General features: G+C 37.1%; 1 protein-coding gene across 1 annotated transcript in view; it reads right to left on the bottom strand.

Moving 5' to 3' along the window:
- MUSK (muscle associated receptor tyrosine kinase) overlaps window positions 1-18,238 on the bottom strand; it is an 89,406-nt gene that overhangs the window by 51,515 nt on the left and 19,653 nt on the right. Inside the window, exon 5 of the mRNA XM_072840348.1 lies at window positions 16,810-16,951. Coding sequence (XP_072696449.1) covers window positions 16,810-16,951 — 142 coding nt within the window. The remainder of the gene's footprint in view (window positions 1-16,809; window positions 16,952-18,238) is intronic.

Here is an 18,238-nt window from a genome sequence, read left to right as displayed (position 1 = left end):
GTCATTCTGAGTCAGTCTATAGTTCTAGTTTTTTCCACGTATCCTGCTTGCTTAGCCTATGATCCCTCTTGACTTCAGAACTTACTGTTTTACCACCTATCAACTTTTAAATATTTGGCTCTATGGTCTTTATTCCCATTTAATTGCTCTATGTGTTATGCATCAGTCTCATCTTCCAAACTGATGTGGAATCTCTGTTGAGGGGGTGGAGGCAGGGAGCAGTATAGCATATTTACTTTTGTTATGTTTCCTTTAACCCCTAAAGTTTGGCACAGTCTCTTATAGAAAAAAGAAGATACTTCAAAAAGGAGTTGGGTAGCAATTCATTTTCCTTTTCTACTGTCCTGGAATTGCTCAATAAGACATTTAAAAGAGATAATCTCTGTTGGAGTATTCTGAGATATAATCAACATCCGAGTTAAATGGTATCTGTATCGTTTTCTTGAATACTTTGATTTATGGGGAACTCAGTACTATCATAGCAACCTATTTAAAATACTGTTTAAAAAAAGGAATATATTTTAAATCAAACCAAAATCAGTCTCCTTAGAATTAATACCCACAAGGCTTAGTTTCTACTCCTAACCACTGGACAAAAAAAAGAAGGCCTTCAAATATTTTCATTTTTCCAAGCTTGCTATAGCCCCAGTTTACCATGCTGATTGCTCACTTTTGAACTTTCTTACCTTACCTTCTTATCTTAATTTACCCCAGAACTAAAACTGACACACACATAGAGAGTCTCACAAAGTCACAGAATAGTAAGACTCTAATATTCTACTTCTATGACTAGAAATTTGCATACATTTTTATGTGCATTTATATAAAAATACAGTGAGGTCATATTCCATTGAGAATCATGAATACCTACCACTTGTTTTTATACTTGCTCTTCAATTTTGAATGTGAGTGTTTGTGTGTGTGTGTGAGAATATGCTTTGATTCTAAGAAAGATAAATTAAGTTTTTCCTACTCAATTCACTGTATTAGTTGATTGGAGAAAAAATTTGGAAGGGGAAATCTATCATGTAGGAAGAGGGAAAGCCATCAAAGTTCCCTGGCTGAAATGAACTTATTTAGGAAGACCATGTAGGTCACGTAGATTTTGTGGAGAGAAAGAAACAGACTAGAAGAGAAAACAGGCATAACTGTGGGATCTCTCCCATTCTTCAGACTGAAAGAGTTAGGAGAGCCAAGAAGATAACAGAGATCTGGCCACCTAGGCCAAAGTCTCAATGGAAGCTGTTCTTGCACATTCTTGCTCTTTGTAGGTTGGCATTGTTTATAATTTTCTTTGTAGGCAAAACATTAAAGAAATCTCTGATCATCTGGTACTGTCAGAACACCATTCTAGGACTTTTTCATTTTTAAATGATTTGCACAAAGCAGTTAATATAGCAACTAACACACAGCTAGAAAGGACTGGAGGCTAATTTTGAAGCCAGATCTTCTAGCTCTTTCTTTCTTTCATTTATTTTTTTTTTCAGAGCTATTTCTAGCGCATGGTATCTTCCTGACTGATGAAAGCTGTTTCTCCAACTGCCTTTGAAGAGAGTGGGTTTATTTTATTTTTAAATTTCAGTCTGCCTTAGCAAGCTACATTCCAGATATTGATCGTGCTGAGTACCCCTTTTGTAGGTGTTGAAAGCGTACTTAAGTCCTTAAGTCCATTCCTCACTTATCTGAGAAGAGAGGCAGCATTCTGTAGAAAGAGAAGTCCATTGTTCAGACCTTATTATTAAAACATGGGTGCTAGATTATTTGAATAGGCTCTTAAATAGGCTACATTTGTCTCATCTAGCATTGTATTTTAAGAGTTATTGCATTGAATAAATAAAATCTTTTTTTAAAAAAAGGGATGCCTCAGTGGCTCAGCGGTTGAGCGCCTGCCTTTGGCTCAGGTCGTGATCCCAGGGTCTGGGATCGAGTCCCACATCGGGCTCCCTGCAGGGAGCCTGCTTCTCCCTCTGCCTATGTCTCTGCCTCTCTGTGTGTCTCTCATGAATAAATAAATAAAATTTTCAAAAAATATTAATGCGTTGGAAATGCCTAGTAGAAGATAAGCACCACAGGCAGCAAAAAAAGAGTCATTTTAGTTGTTTTATTATTTACTTGAAAAGAATTGGCTTAGAGGATTGTTGAAAAGTAATCATATTGAGACTCTGTGGTACTCTGTTTCTGAATACATTCTCCTTTTGTTTTCCAATCATTAGAAGAGCATGTGACGGGATCCCTGGGTGGCGCAGCGGTTTAGTGCCTGCCTTTGGCCCAGGGCGCGATCCTGGAGACCCGGGATCAAGTCCCACATCGGGCTCCCGGTGCATGGAGCCTGCTTATCCCTCTGCCTATGTCTCTGCCTCTGTGTGTGTGTGTGTGTGTGTGTGTGTGTGTGTGTGTGACTATCATAAATAAATAAAAATTAAAAAAAAAAGAAGAGCATGTGACAATAATAATAATAAACTTAAGTAAATACCTGGATTTTCTTTGCTGGCTTCTTGGTAGCTAAAGCAAAGAAACCCGACCCTAGTGTGCTGCCACTGTTTACATTTCTGCTTCCTTTGAAGCAGAGCAATGCATGAGGTTTATCCACTGTGGCTCCATCTCTGAAGGAATCAGAATGCAAGCTCCTTTAGAAAATATACACAGCACCCTCACAAACAGCCTTCCTTCGCATCTTCAAAGTAAGGCTGGCCTGGCTCCGTGTCATCACGATTCTCTAAAGTGGCTTGGGCTGGGAACGTTTCTGTGGCCTTTGAGATAATAACATTTTCCTAGCTTGTAAATATGGATGGTGAATAATGACTACGCGCAAGAAGTGTTTATCAAGTAAATCAGATAAGAGCCACACAAAGTTAACTTGGTTTTAGTTCAGTACTAGATGTAGAGAGAACAACGATTAAGAATATTTTTGTTGAAATGATTCTGAAAATGTATTAGAAGTTTAAGCATAAGCCAATGAAGAAATTGGACTTCAGTTGTGATTCATGTTTCTCCTTCTTTAAAACAGTGTATATTTTGGTTTTAATGGGAAGAGATGTGAAGCTGCTTAATTGCCAGGACAGAAGCCTTTTTTGGTTAACCTTTTTGAAGGTTTTAATTTTGAGATAACTTTAGGGTTCCAGAAGAGTTGCAAAGATAATATAGAGGGTCTCCAAGTACCCTTCACCCAAGTTCCTCTAATGCTAACATATTATATAAATATAGTACATTTATCAAAATCTTAATTTACTTTTAAATAACATTTTGGACCTAATCTCATGAAAATAAAGATACTTGAGCTGTGACAGCAATCAAAGAAAGTAAGGTTTATGAAAAATAAGAATTTATTTATTTTTAAATATTTTATTTATTTATTCATGAGAGACACACAGAGAGAGGTAGCAACATAGGCAGAGGGAGAAGCAGGCTCCCTGCGGGGAGCCCAGTGTGGGACCCTGGGATCACGACCTGAGCCAAAGACAGATGCTTAACCACTGACCCACCCAGGTGCCCCAAGAATGTTTTTTGTTTTTAAAATATTATTATTATTGTTATTTTAGCTCACCAGAAATTTTAGCTGGAAAAAGAAACAGGAGCCATAACCTTAGGCATAAGTGGCACCATAGTACCCTGATTGTCTCAAGTGGCTTGGCCTGAGAACATGGCTGTGGTCTTTGAGATGGAGTTCCAGATGCCCAGATAGGACCACAGGACTCCAAACTGTAGGTCCCCATGTGAACGAGATGACATTTGAAAACTATGTCTAAGAAAGAATACCACATGTTATAATCTCAGTGTTAGTCTGTGAGTCAAATTGCAACCCATTCTGGTTTTTAGGGCACCCGAATAGATACTGTCTCATAATCTCTAGTCCGTCTTTTACTCCCTGACTCCATAGCAACCTGAGCTCTCATGATAAATCTGCTCCTCCCACCCAATCACTGTGATATGATCTGTAACAGGGGCTGCTGTTCATCAATCAAAGCCTTGTTGGACCTCACGTCTCTGAAGCTTTCCCTGATCTCCCACCATATCCCCTGTCCTGTTGTGTGTATCCTACACAAACTTCTATCATTGCAAATAATTGAACTTTAATTTTTATAATTACTTGTTGCATGCTCATCTTACTTTCCTCACTGAATTGAAAACTTTTCAAGAAATAAGTCATGTTTTTTATCTCTGTATCCTTGGGAATAACCTCATTCTATGAAATGCAGTAGGCACTCAACAAGTGAATAAATTTGAAGCTTCTTCTAATTTTTAACCTACGAATTATGGATAAGCTAACTTTTTCCTTAAATGTTTAAGCTTTGCCTGGAATAAAGACCTTCCAAGTAGAAATCCTCAAGTCAATGTTTCTAAATGTGTGGGTTCGTAGTCTACTCAGGTAAAAGTCATTTGGGAAGTTGTTAAAAGGCCCTAACACAGACCTATCAGATCTGAATCTATGAGGAATGCATCCTAGAGCTATAACTTTTAATAAGATTTGCAGAGGCTTTTAATGTGCATTGAAGTTTGAGAATCACCACCTTGGAGGAAGAATTATATTAATCCATCAACTTTGTTATTTCCATCTCTTTCCAAAGAAGTTTTGAAGTGAATATAATCAATGATGTGACAGCAAATTAAATGAAATAACAAACCCATTAGTATCAGGGAAAAGGAGACTTCTGGTTGGTTTAGTGTAATAGATACTATGACTTGGATTCTGAAATACATGCCAGGTAGGGCAAAAAAACAAAGTAAAAATAAAGCACACCATTCTTGCTATAAGAAGGGAAACAAAAGGCCACTTTTTCAGGAGAGATCACCTTCCCACCACCCATAGGCGCTAGATTTTTAAAGCAATTTCTCACTTATGATTTACCTTAATGCAGTGAGTGATGGAATGATTGACATTTTCAACAAGATTTTTAGGCAAAGGGCTATTTCTGTAGTGAGTAAAATATGTAGTAAGTTCAGGATGTGCACTAAGGTTCGTTTGATTTCCTATTGTGTATACCATATTTTTTGTACAGGTTGACTCTAAATAGCCCCCTTCCAGTTTGCCAGTAAAGGCACATCTTCATACAGCTTCTTAGATCAGCTTTCTCCCCCACTGACTTGTGCCAGTGGGGCCAAACCAAAGTTATAATCTCTAACAAGTACCAAGCATGCAGGTATAAAGCATTGTTGATTGAGGATAGATTTATGTTCTTTGGAAACAAGAGGAGCAGTTGGTAATGTTGACATTCTATTTATGAAATCTGAGAGCCTTAGCCAACGCTATTCTCTTGGGTAGAATGTAAATAATGTAAACAACAGGCAACAACAACCAGTCTTTATCAAGGAGCCTCCGTGTAGACACGGTATATATGCAGGCTTAGTCCATTTCAAAAAATCTACGCTCTAAGTAATACCACCCCCATTTCACAAATGAGGAAATAACTTGCAAAGGTTGAGTTAAAATATCCGACCTTACATAACTAGCAAGTGGCAGGGTCAGGATTAGCACCCAGATCTATCTGATGCTAAAGCATGTGAGCTCTGCAGCGTGCTGGCCTATGAAACATAAACACAGAGAAAGGGAAAACTCAAGAACGGGGTAATGGAAGATGTCCTGGCCTGGGAACTGAGAATTCTGAGCTCCTTGCTAACTTGGACAAAGCGCCGTCTTTTCTAGTCTCAAATTTCCTGTTCTGTAGAATGAGGGATAGAATTGCAATTTCAGATTGAAAACCTATGATTACTCTTCTGATGGAACCAAAGTTAATAAAAATCAACTCTCTTTTAAAGAAACATATACTTTTTTTTTGTCATTGAACTCGATTGCTTCTACCTCAAAGATAAAGATGACACACGGAATAAAGAGCTGTGATTCTCTCTCTGCAAGTGTTTTTAAATCATTGCTTCTGCTGCACAGACATTACATTAGTCCTAGAACTAATACTGGTAACTGTTATCTGAATGACTGTACAGTCCTGTAAGAGCTTTAAATATGTTATCTTCGTTTATCCTTTTAATTTTTTTAAAAAGTTTTTTTAAAGATTTTATTTATTTACTCATGAAAGACACACAGAGAGAGAGAGAGAGAGGCAGAGACCTAGGCAGAGGGAGAAGCAGGCTCCATGCAGGGAGCCTGATGTGGGACTCGATCCCAGGACTCCAGGATCACTCCCTGAGCCCAAGGCAGATGCTCAACCACTGAGCCATGCAGGCGTCCCAGTTTATCCTTTTTTTTTTTCTAAAGATTTTATTTATTTATTCATGAGAAACACAGAGCACGTGCGAGAGAGGCAGAGACACAGGCAGAGGGAGAAGCAGGCTCCATTGCAGGGAGCCCGACGTGGGATTCAATCCCGGGGACTCCAGGATCACAACCTGGGCTGAAGGCGGTGCTAAACCGCTGAGCTACCCAGGCTGCCCCAGTTTATCCTTTTTATAAGAGATGAGACGCAGAGCATTATTAATCTCATTGTACAGGTGGGGAAACTGAGGCACAAAGAGACTAAGTGACCTACCTGACATTACGCAAGTGGTAGAGCCAGGATCTGAACTCAGGAGTTTACTCTAGACTCAGGAGCCCATGTTATTAGCCAGTACGTTAAGTTCCCTCTAAAAATCATGTCTTGCCTAGTTTATCATTCATGGCAGTGAACATACTAATTACAATTTGAAAGTCATATTTTTGATTCCTGAAAGGAATAATTTAAGTAATAGCATTTGAATTCCATATTGCCACAGCAGTCTAATAGCTTTCGATTATATCCTTACATGATTCAAAGTTGTTATATTTTGAAATCAAGGCCAACGAAGGAAGGCATGGTGTTCCATCCTGCACAGTGTAAGAGGAGTCTCTGTGAATCAATGCATTAAAGAGAAAGAATGTTTCCTTTTTTGTGTATGTATGCTTGAACTGGTGCATCTCATTTTAATACCTAAAAAATGAAAATCAAAGCTTACTCTAATTAGAGTATGCATATTTTGGGTCACAGTAACTTTTCACTTCAAATAATATAATGTCCACATTATTAAACAATTTAAGACAAATCTTTGAGGCATAGCTTTTTTTCTTTAAACCTGCAATTGAAGAGGGCATACCTGTTTTTTAACTTGAGGTAGTTATATTTTGGGGGCAATAATCATTATATATCTTTTTCTTTCCTTAGACAACTTTAGTGACAACTCTTCAACTAAAGGACCACTGTACCATTGTTTCTTGAAGGCGCTATGGAACTTTTTAGATGGGAATGCAACATAACAGCCCTTAAAGTTGAAATCAGTGGATAGTACTCTTCTTTTAGAGCATGCACCTTATTAATCATGCAGGTTTAATTCCCCCCCCACATAGCCCCCAGGGATACCGAAGGCTTATGCCTTTTTCTTTGGTTTGGTTTTTAGATACACAATGTACTCATAACAGCAAATCAAACCTGTTAGTGGCATCAAGCAAGTAGAATTGATGCCGGGAACAGGACCACCGCAAATTTTATTAAAACTGCAATCACTGAGAGCACAGCACACGTTGGGTTTTAAATACCTCTCTCTGTGGCATTTGTCATATTAAGAGCTGTGGCATAAACAAAGGAAAAAGCAAATCAAATGTTGTGTAAACATTATATGATCGCTTCCACTTTTCTAGATGCAATAAGGAAATCTGATCTCTAGGGAAGAGGGCAGCCAGAAGTCTAACAGTTTTGAAAACAGGGCTGATCTCTTATAGTTAGATCTACTGATATTTGCCTCTGGGACATTGTGTGTGTGTGTGTGTTTATGTATGTAAATATGTTTATGTGTATATATACATATATAATGTATATATATAAAATGTGTGTGTATATATATGTGTGTATATATAATGATTTGTTTTTATCTTTGGGGATTCAATTGTTGTCTGATATACTGCATATATCTATAAAAAATCTTCCAGAAAAAGGTTTTGATCAACCAAGTCAGCCCTAAGGATACATGGAAAAGCCTTTCAGACTGCAGAAAAACAGACTGACAACACTCAAGGGCCTTGACAAGTCATAGAAGCTCATGCACTGAGGCCACTTACATTCACCAGGTGGCTCACCTTCCCTCCTCACTCCCCAAAATTCCTCTCTCAAAAGGCCCGAGACAGGGTTCTGCTTTTTTGAGGCCTCCTGCAAATGAGGTATTGTTTAAATATTTGGGAAGCCTACAATAACCTTATACCTCAAAGGGTTCTGTTCTTGGTCTTGTTCTGCTTCAAGGGCTCTCATCTACAGCTTTGCCCTGGTGCTAAGCCACGTCTTCCCACTAGTGATTGCTGACAGAGAACCCTCCCCTGGTTCCAGCTCTTCTTCTGTCTAATCTTCTCCTCCATGGTTTAAACTTCCAAGGGTAAAGAAGGTAATAACAGAAAATGCACTGGACAGGGCACCCAGTACATTCCAATGTGCATCTATTTTGAATGGAGTTTCAAGTATTCTACACTCAACCAGTTTCTATATACAAAGCAGAATTTGTCTGAATGTGAAATTCACAGAATGTAATAAAATTGACACTCAGTTCCAAATATATCATTTCATAATAGTTAAGTCAAAGAGTGTAAGGGAAATATGTAAGGATGTAAGAAAATGAGATATTTCTAATTTTTTAAGTAGATCTTTTCCAATGATTTAAAAACTCAACAATGACCTCTCCACTCCAGCTATAAAAAAAAGAATTACATTATATATATCATATTAAAAGTCTTGGGGATCCCTGGGTGGCGCAGCGGTTTAGCGCCTGCCTTTGGCCCAGGGCGCGATCCTGGAGACCCGGGATCAAATCCCATGTCGGGCTCCCGGTGCATGGAGCCTGCTTCTCCCTCTGCCTGTGTCTCTGACTCTCTCTCTCTCTCTCTCTGTGACTATCATAAATAAATAAAAAATAAAAAATTAAAAGTTAAAAAAAAGTCTTCAGTTTCTGTGGTGTAGTGTTTTTCAACATGTTTTTTTAAAGATTTATTTATTCATGAGAGACACACAGAGAGAGAGAGAGAGAGAGAGGTAGAGACACAGGCAGAAGGAGAAGCAGGCTCCATGCAGGGAGCCTGATGTGGGACTCGATCCTGGGTCTCCAGGATCACTCCCTGGGCTGAAGGCAGGCGTTAAACCGCTGAGCCACCCAGGGATTCCTCAACATGATTTTTTAAAGGGAGAATATTCCTCTGATCAGAAACAGGAAAGTAAAAAATCAGAATCTTGTACTTCAGAGGTTATCTAAAGCCTCTATGATGCAGCCCCTCCTTAAAAACTCCAGCCCTGCTATCCACATCATCCCATTCCTTTGCCACATCCCTGTGCCCCTGAGTGTCTGACTTCCTGGCCTTTAGAGTAGTTGGAGAAAACCATTTCAGTAAAGATACATAAGAGAGACCGTATGGATCATTCTTTGGATACACTCCATAACTAAGTAGAACATGAGGCAGATTGGAGAAACAGACAAGATTATCTCTTGACTTAAAATACCTTCTAGAGGGCACTGAAGAGTCTCTAAGTCTGTGTTTTCAACCTAACAAAACAAATAAGCAGCAAATATAATTGGTGGTGGTGAGGTTGGGGGTACTACATGGAATCATGCCACTGAAAATTATGCTTTCATCTCTGTGAGGAACTGATTTAAAAAAATCATCTCAAGAGGAAGGAATATTTCTAGTTAAATATTAGGAAATCTTTATGAGCCCATATGATTGCTTTATTTTTGTTTTATCATTATATATTCATTCTTGTATTTGGAGACGGCTAAGGAACTAAGGAATGGTCTCAGCTTGAGGGTAGAAACCACAAACCAAGTGTGATTGCCTTTAAGATCAGTAAGACAAATCTCAATTTCAGAGATACTAAAATACACAGCAAAGAAAAAAAGTGAGCCAATGGTGATTGTAAGAAATGAATGTCTCTGGGATTCACCTCAGAAATGGTGAAATATTTAAAAATGAACATTATAGAATCTATGGAATATGATATGGAGATTTCTCTTGCCCTCATCACATCCTGCCATGAAACCTATCCTAAAGGCCATTGTCACAGAGGTACATGAGATAGGGGCTGAACTTTCCCAAGGAAGAGCCTCCACAGTTATGAGATGGACAACTCTTTTCTGCATTTCAAGTGACCGTGGAATTTGGGAAGCCATAGATACTTTCCCACCAATGTTAAATTAGTATACCTGTATAGTCCCCACCTAGGAGTAGGGCTTCACTTTCCCATGGGAACTTACTTTTGTTTACCTTGAGTCAATAGCACCCAACCCCATGTAGAAAATGCTCACTGAGAAATCAGAACCCAAATTGAATTTTAGTGTTGGATCCTCTGAGCCACTAAGGAATCATAGATTCCAGGTCTGTCCATAAGTAAGAAAGAAGAGTCAAATAGAGGGAGAATCCACTAGCAGATGCTGCCCTCTTAACTCTTTTACTTCCCATTCCATCCTAGGGGCTCCCTTCCTCCTGCAGGCCTCGAACTTTCTGTCTTTATGGATTGATTCCTTCCCTAAGGAACTGGCATGTTTCATGTTCTGTTCTTCAGGACCTCACCCTCAACCTCAGTTCTTCAGCCAATGGCTAAATGTTGTGAATATCTAATCAACATCGGAACCAGTTGCCTTTGACAAAACCTTCTCATCCCTTAGTTTGTTCTAGAGCAGAAGAACTGCAAAAATAGTATGTCAAACCAATGAACAGAAAGATTGATGTCACTTTATCAAAGTAGTATAATGTTTGGAAGAAATGATGTTTTTTCTAAAACATAAATACATGTATTCTTTCTAATTATGAAAGTCTCTATAAAAATTCATAAAGTATAGAGCTATGTAAAATGTATGATAGGTGTTAACCTCCTATGTAATTCTACATGGAGAGATGATGACTATTAGCATTTAATTTATACACTCTAATATTGAGTATATAAAACATACTATTCTTTAATTACTTAATTCTTTAAATAATTCTTTAATTCTTAAAAAAAATTCTTTCATTCTTTTTCACTTGTGAACACACTGATATTTCTAATGAATTAATATTTCTAGCAAGATAGAACAGAACCTTGTACAAAGTCAGTACTTCATAGGTACTTATTAAATGAATAATAATACAGCAAATAATTATATAGTGTTTGCTCTGTACCTGTATTAATTCATGTAATCATTGCAACAACCTAAGAGGTAGGTGCTAGTTTTTTTTAACCTCTTTCTTAGAGATGATGAAACTGAGGCTCATTGATGGAAAACAGACCCAAATCACATATATGGTGTGTAATTGTAAAAGTTAAAGGATATAGATTGATCGCATTCTTAATAGCTGCATGGGATTTTTTTCACATACTTTTATCAGTGTTCTTTTGGTGCAAATTTATTTTATTTTGTTTTATGCAAAGAACAAAGGAAAACACCTCCATTAGACTATAGCAAATAATAGGAATTGTTGAAAGTCTTGATTTTCTTTGTTGCTATCACCCTAGTTGTTGTCCTTTATAAGTAATCTCTTTTCTCTTCAATGATTTAAGATCACCTCTGTGGTGTTTATTATGGTGAATCTGGGTGTAAAACTATTTATGTCCTTCCTCTTCGTTTTTACTGATTGAGACTCGTGTATCTAGTTCTTGAAGATTGAAGTCTTTCATTAATTTTGGCAAGTTCTCAGTCATTAAGCTTCTGAGTATAGTCTCTCATATTTTCTCTATTCTTTCTTTTTGTAATGCACATACTTAATTATTTCTTTAATTCAATTTTATCTTTCCCATCTCTCTGCACTGAATTCTGAGATGACTTTTAGTATCTCTAACATATCCTTATTCATCCATTGAATTTTAATTATAGTCATGTCTTTCATTTGTCAAAATTATTCGATTATTTATCAGAACTGCCTTTCTTCTTCTAATGTATTTTTCTTTTTTTCTCCTTTTATGTCTTTAATTTGTTTAAACATATTTATTTTCAAGTCTCTATTATATTGTGTTAGTTGAATTTCCTGGGTTTTGATCCCTTTGTATAAATATATCAGCTAACTCTCACTAATGGCAGTTTGTTTCCTATGGGTGTTATAATTTTGCATTGTGAATTCATCCTCAGTGTTGAGGTTGAATCCTCTGAGGTTGAGACTTTATCATGAAAATCCTGTAAGGTAAGGTAAGGTAAGGTATTTTTAAAAGTTTTTTTGTTGTTAAATCGTTGGCGGTCAACTTTTATGTTAATTTCTCCAGCTTGAGAGCCCCAGACTGTACTGGCAGTGTGAATTTAATATCAAACCTACATGAGATATAGTCCTGAGCATTGAACATAGATTCATTCCTAGGAAAACTTGTTTTCTTCTTTCTCACACCTAGAATTCATGAAGAGACAAGCCTCTGCATTGTCTTTCTGTACCATCAGATGGAATTTTTCTGGTCCATCTTTTCACTTCTATGATTCTCAGCTTTATAGAAAGTTCTCAATGCTAACCTTCCTTAACAGGGGCTCAAGACATTGTCTCCCATCTGCTTAAGAGTCTTAATACTGGTATTCTAAGTTACAGAGATGGACACTTGTGCCATTACCTCCAGGACAATACAGAACCAGTTCATGAGCTTACTGCTGTTTTTTCAATTCCTATTTATTCATGGCCTCTGGAAATATAATTTTATTCTGTGGGTTGTATGACTAACGCAGCAATTCTGGGTGTTTGTAGTAGGAAGATGTTCATGTTATCTTGTCTGTCATTTTGTGGGAGCTATAAGTGTTTAATCCTACATTTGTATATTTGGTACAAATATTGATTAATTGTTTCAACCATTCTTTTGCAATTATTCTCAAATCCTCTTCCCTGTTTTCCTTCCTGGCAAACTACAATGCATGTATCTTGCCTTTGGACTTGGCATTCTACTTTTTCTGAACTTCTACTTTTTCTGCGATGAAGCACATTGATGTTATTCATATTCACAGTCCCATTCTCTATGAAAGCTTTAATGTTACCTAGCAATCCTAGTTCCCCTTGTGAGTCATCTCTCCCATTCCCCACAGCTATTTTAAAACCTTTCCACTCTTCCACAGCCCTCTACCTCCCTTTACAGAAGTATTTTCAGAAGATAAACTTACTTTCTACTTCCCAAAGGAAATAGAAACCAACAGAGCTTTCTCAAATTCCATCTACCAAGCTCATTAACTCGTTTATACTAGAATATACCTCCCCTTTCTCCTTCCTATTACAAGGAAGGAAGTTCCTTCTTCCTAAGTACAGTGATCATATAATTTATCATGGAAGCCTGGATACTTTCGAAGGTACAAGGAGGACTCTATTAATAATTATTCCAGGACAACAGGTGTAAACCAGAACTATCCTGGGCAAACTGGGACAAATGGTCACCCTCTGTATAGGATATATCACTCTACTTGTCCCCTGAATACACTGTTTTGGCTTTCTCAAGCATGACATTCCCTTGAACATCCTACTTCTCTTTTATGTTCAAATATCCTTTTCTCTGAGCCTCTTCTCATTCATATTTTAACATTTTCACTATTGTTTAACATTTTAATCTTGTTACAAGAGAAATCTTGCAAAGCAACCTTACCTCTATACCATATACCTCCAGCTACTGCTCACTTTCTTGACTTTTCCCTTTTCTCTACCAAATTTATCTAAAAATTTGCTGACACCCACTGTCTCTTTTTGTCAGCTCCCATTCTCTGTCATTTATAGAATCTTGGCTTCCCCTCCCGTCACTACTCTTGGCAATGTCACATGTGATCATCTGTTCTTTAATAGAACACACAGTATTTAGCATTATTCAATCTCTTAGACACCTAAGTTAGTTGTCCTCTCTGTTCCTTAGTTTCTTATTATGGTGCCATGATAGGATGTTCCTCACTGACTGTTAGTGAGGTTTCAATAAAATGATCCATGTAAACAGCATTTAAAAATGTTAGCCATTGCTCATCCTTTTGGAAGGACATCCATGTTTGGCTATGCTTGAGTTAGAAGGTTTCATTAGTAATTTTATATGTCACTGTTTGAACCATTTAAGTTAAGACAGAAAAGCGGAATATCTTCCTGTTGCCACTCCAAAGATCCAGCAGCCTGAGGATGGCAGTCTCTAGAGGGAGCTTAACTTTTGTGTTGAAGACTGTTCCATGTTTGTTACGGCAGCTAAGATTTAGCGAAAACACGCTACCAGATCTACAATTAGTATGCCTCTCCTTTTTTAGAAGCTAGAAATGGCAAACAACTTTACTTTTTCTTTTTTTAATATTTTAGTTATCTATTTGAGAGGAGGGGGGAGAAAGCACAGGCATGAGAAGTGGGGAGAGGCAGCGGGAGAAGGTGAAGGAAGGGAAGAAGCAGACTCCCTGCTGAACATGGAGCCAGACGTAGGACTCGATCTCGGGACCCCGAGATCAGGACCTGAGCTGAAGTCAGCCACTTAACTAACTGACACAGTTAGGCGCCTCCCCACTTTTAAAGATTTTATTTTAGTTTTTAAAGATTTTATACAACTGTTCCATGACGATCATGTGCAGGATGTGTAGCCCAGCACTGAATGACATTATGGAGTTCTCATTCTAATTTGCTCAAGCTAATTTTCAGAGTGACAGACACAATATATAACAAATACTCATCTGCCTCAGTGACTATGGCACAGCTTTATCTTCAGCCCTCATTATTGCCCAGTTAGTAGATATTTACAGACACATTCGGAATTGTGCCAGTTGCTTTTCAGTTGGTTTTTCACCTGTTCTGAATTGTCGGTTAACTTGGTCCTTCCTTTAAATAGATCATGTCTGCATTATATCTTGTGAAAATGCCTTAACTATTTCTTTAAGTGGAAGCCAATCTTTCAGAACTTCAAGACAAGCCACACAGATTTGCTACAATTTTTATGCTATAATAGCAATAATTATACTTGATGCCATTTATTAAATGTTTATTATGTACCAGCCACCATGCTAAGCGTGTCACAAATTTTCACAAATATTGGCTGCTTTAATAGGGACTAAAATGGAGTAGAAATAGATGTGTGCTATAATGGCCATCCTACCTATTGTTAGAGTAACTTTAAATATTATGAGCTCTTGATACTAGCAAGTTTAATAAAACCTCTCTCTACGTTAACTGTTAAAGCAATGAGCATGACCAGTTTAGTGTTAAGAGGAAAGAAGACTGTATTCATGTGTGATATAGATAGGTGTGATATAGGTGTGATAGGTGGGACACAGAATTAAATGACAAGCCTAAACAAAACTGTAACTGGACTCCAACTAATTGTGATTTGTGTTCATTTTCTCTGGGACAGTGTTAAAGCAAATAATTTCAGCATCTATGTGGATAGGGACCTAATCAATCTGCATTCTATATTATAATACATAGGTCTTATATTTAAATCTTGAAGAGGAAAATCTTTATGATATTACATACAAATGGATAACATTCATTATGTATTATTCCATGTATAGCTCAAGGAAACACTGAATCCAGGCAGCTAGTCAGTGTCTAAATGTGTGATTGTGTTTTTATGTTTATTTTTCCCTGAATATGTCACATCAACTGGTTATTGCATACTGAGTTTTAAATGCCATTGCTAATGTAGAAGATACTAAATTATAGCAACTATGCTGAAAATATATATATATTTTACATCTGACAGCCATTATTCCCATCAGCCTCATTCTTTTCCATGAGGAGTTAGTGGAGATTTATGAACAATGTAATGATGTAATAAAGATGTTACCTCAATTAGAAGCAGATGTGGGATATGAGATTATTAATACTGTGAGAGGAAGGCCTAGCTAGGAAATAAAAATAATCTAAAAGAAGCTAATAAAACACTGTATGACTGAGAAGGAAGAGATATGGGCTTAAGCGAGTAGGATGGAATCAAAGTAAGCTATGGGGAACTCCTGAAATCTCAATTGAACTATAATATGGGCCAGTGTAAGAAAGCCCAAATATTTTATCAACCAGAAAAGAGAAAATCAGAAAAACAGGTGATGATTCTTATAGTCAACATTTATTGAGTGTTTACAAAGGGCCAGCCACTCAGCTAGATAATATCAACACCTTACCTCACTGAATACTCATAAAAAATCCCACTTTTCAGATGAGAAAACTGGGAGCCAGAGATTAATTCTACAGCATATTACAGGAAGAGCTGGGAAGAGTTTTGTACCCAGTTTGCTCACTGAGCACAGGCATGCTGGTAGTTTCTATTTTTAAGCAAAATGTGATGTAATTTTAGGTCAAGAAGGATCTGACAATCAAATGGGTACAACACCTAGTCCTATCTGGATTCTGATTTCTCAGTGAAGACCTTTACAACTAATTGCCGAATTGGTTGGCTTTAAAAGAACATTTTAAAGAATGAAAAAATACTTTGGCAATGTAAGTCAGAGAAGTAGGAGCATTTTTAGTTATACATTTTGAGTATTTTATTTTTTTCAACCCTGTGTGGTGGAATACAATCTGAAAAGTTACTTTTTTTTTCTTTTGCTCTTTTTAAAAGTCATGTCCATATGCTGAAAAAGGTAAAATGAGGGTTTTCAAATTTATAAGCAAGAGAGAATTGTGCAAACCAGACATAAGTTCTGAACTGATATCCTCTTGTTTTAGTATTTTAGTCTGAATTTAGTCTGGGTTTGTCAAAATTGCCAGTGATTGTGGGCAATAGATGGAATATAAGCTATTATAGTAGCAAACGCCTCTTTCTCTTTTCAGTTTTTCTTTTCAGAGTTTTGACCTTATGGTTTAGTATCTGGGAACAGTTGAGGGAACTGGTCTACCCACATCTCTGCCTTTGCAAATTAATATCCAGCCTTCACAGTAGAATGTGAGGCCCTTCCAATAGCACCATAATGGGAAGGAATGCAACTCCTTACCCTCAACTTCCAGCTTCACCAATTTGGAATATGCCGTCCCGAGGCTGTTTTTTGCCACGCATCGATAATGTCCTGCATCTTCCTTTTGCACATTATGAATCCTTAAACTCCCAGATTCAAGAACTGCGATGCGGGAATTTTCCTGCCAGGGATAGGGACAGGAATTTTAAAATGTCCATGGCTTTATCAAGAAATCACTTGCCTTACTTTATCAGGTCATCATCATTGCTGCTATCATCAAAAATATCATTGGAACACTTATTTGGCATTTAGATGGTATAATACACAATATTAAATGAGACAGTATAAGATTACCTAAGTTAATTTTAATAATGATTCTGTAAGAGTTTATTTTCATTTTCTTTCATCACATGAGGACACCAAACGTTTATTTGATTTCCTAAAAGTCACATCCATGTCTGTTTGAGTTAAAACATTCTATATGGTATCCTTAGGGGGATATATGTCTTTTGAAAAATTAGAAATTTCTACCAATAATACATAAATTTGGTGTTGGAAGTTAAAACATCACAATTGCTTTCCCTTTGAGTACTCTAAATTCAGTATTATACAAAAATTCCTGCATTTTTAATTTTAGGAAATCCACCAATATTTATAACAAAAGGAAAGTCAGAAATTATATAATTACCATAAACAATTTAACATTTTTGTTTTATTTTAAATAAAGCTAATTGATATTATACTTCATTTCAGTTAATTGACGTGTATCAACACCTACATTTTCTCTGTGGAATATTCTCAGCATAGTAAAATGAAAAACCTCCCTGAGTTTACACTTAGTAGGTGACAACAATGATGTAGTGTAATCATTTACCAGTAAATGTAGGTATGAGATACAAAAGCATTAAAAGCATGTACATAATAGATTTTTAATTTGGCTGCTCTGTGACTGAGATAAACTCTGCTAGGGAGAGTTTCACCAGTCTTGATGTCTGTGCTGTAACTTCACTCCAGAGGTTCTCATTACTTTTCTTCCAAACCTCCTTTCTCTGGGCACCTGGGTGACTTAGTGGGTTAAGCACCTGCCTTTGGCTCAGGTCATGATCCCAGGATCCTGGGATGGAGGCCTATGCCAGGCTCCCTGCTCAGCAGGGGGCCTGTTTCTCCCTCTCCCTCCACCCCTCTCTCTGCTTGCACTTGCTCTTTCTCTCTCTCAAATAAATAAATAAAATGTTAAAAAAAAAAAAAAAGAAAAGAAAGAAAAGCAAACCTCTTTTGTCAACTCTCCTCCCAGAAACTGTTTGTCGGGTCTAAAACCTGGATTTTAGTTTCATCTTTTTCATCTCCTGTGTCTCAAAGTTTCAATGTTAAAAAAATAAAATAATTCCACTAACCAACTGATCAACAAAGAAACATTCTAGCTTTGCTTTTGTTTTGCTTCCTTTTTCATCCCTAAAAAGAACTACTG

The sequence above is a fragment of the Canis lupus genome, chromosome 10 (assembly GCF_048164855.1).
Source record: "Canis lupus baileyi chromosome 10, mCanLup2.hap1, whole genome shotgun sequence".
NCBI lineage: Eukaryota > Metazoa > Chordata > Mammalia > Carnivora > Canidae > Canis > Canis lupus.
This window is presented reverse-complemented; position numbering and strand designations above follow the sequence as displayed.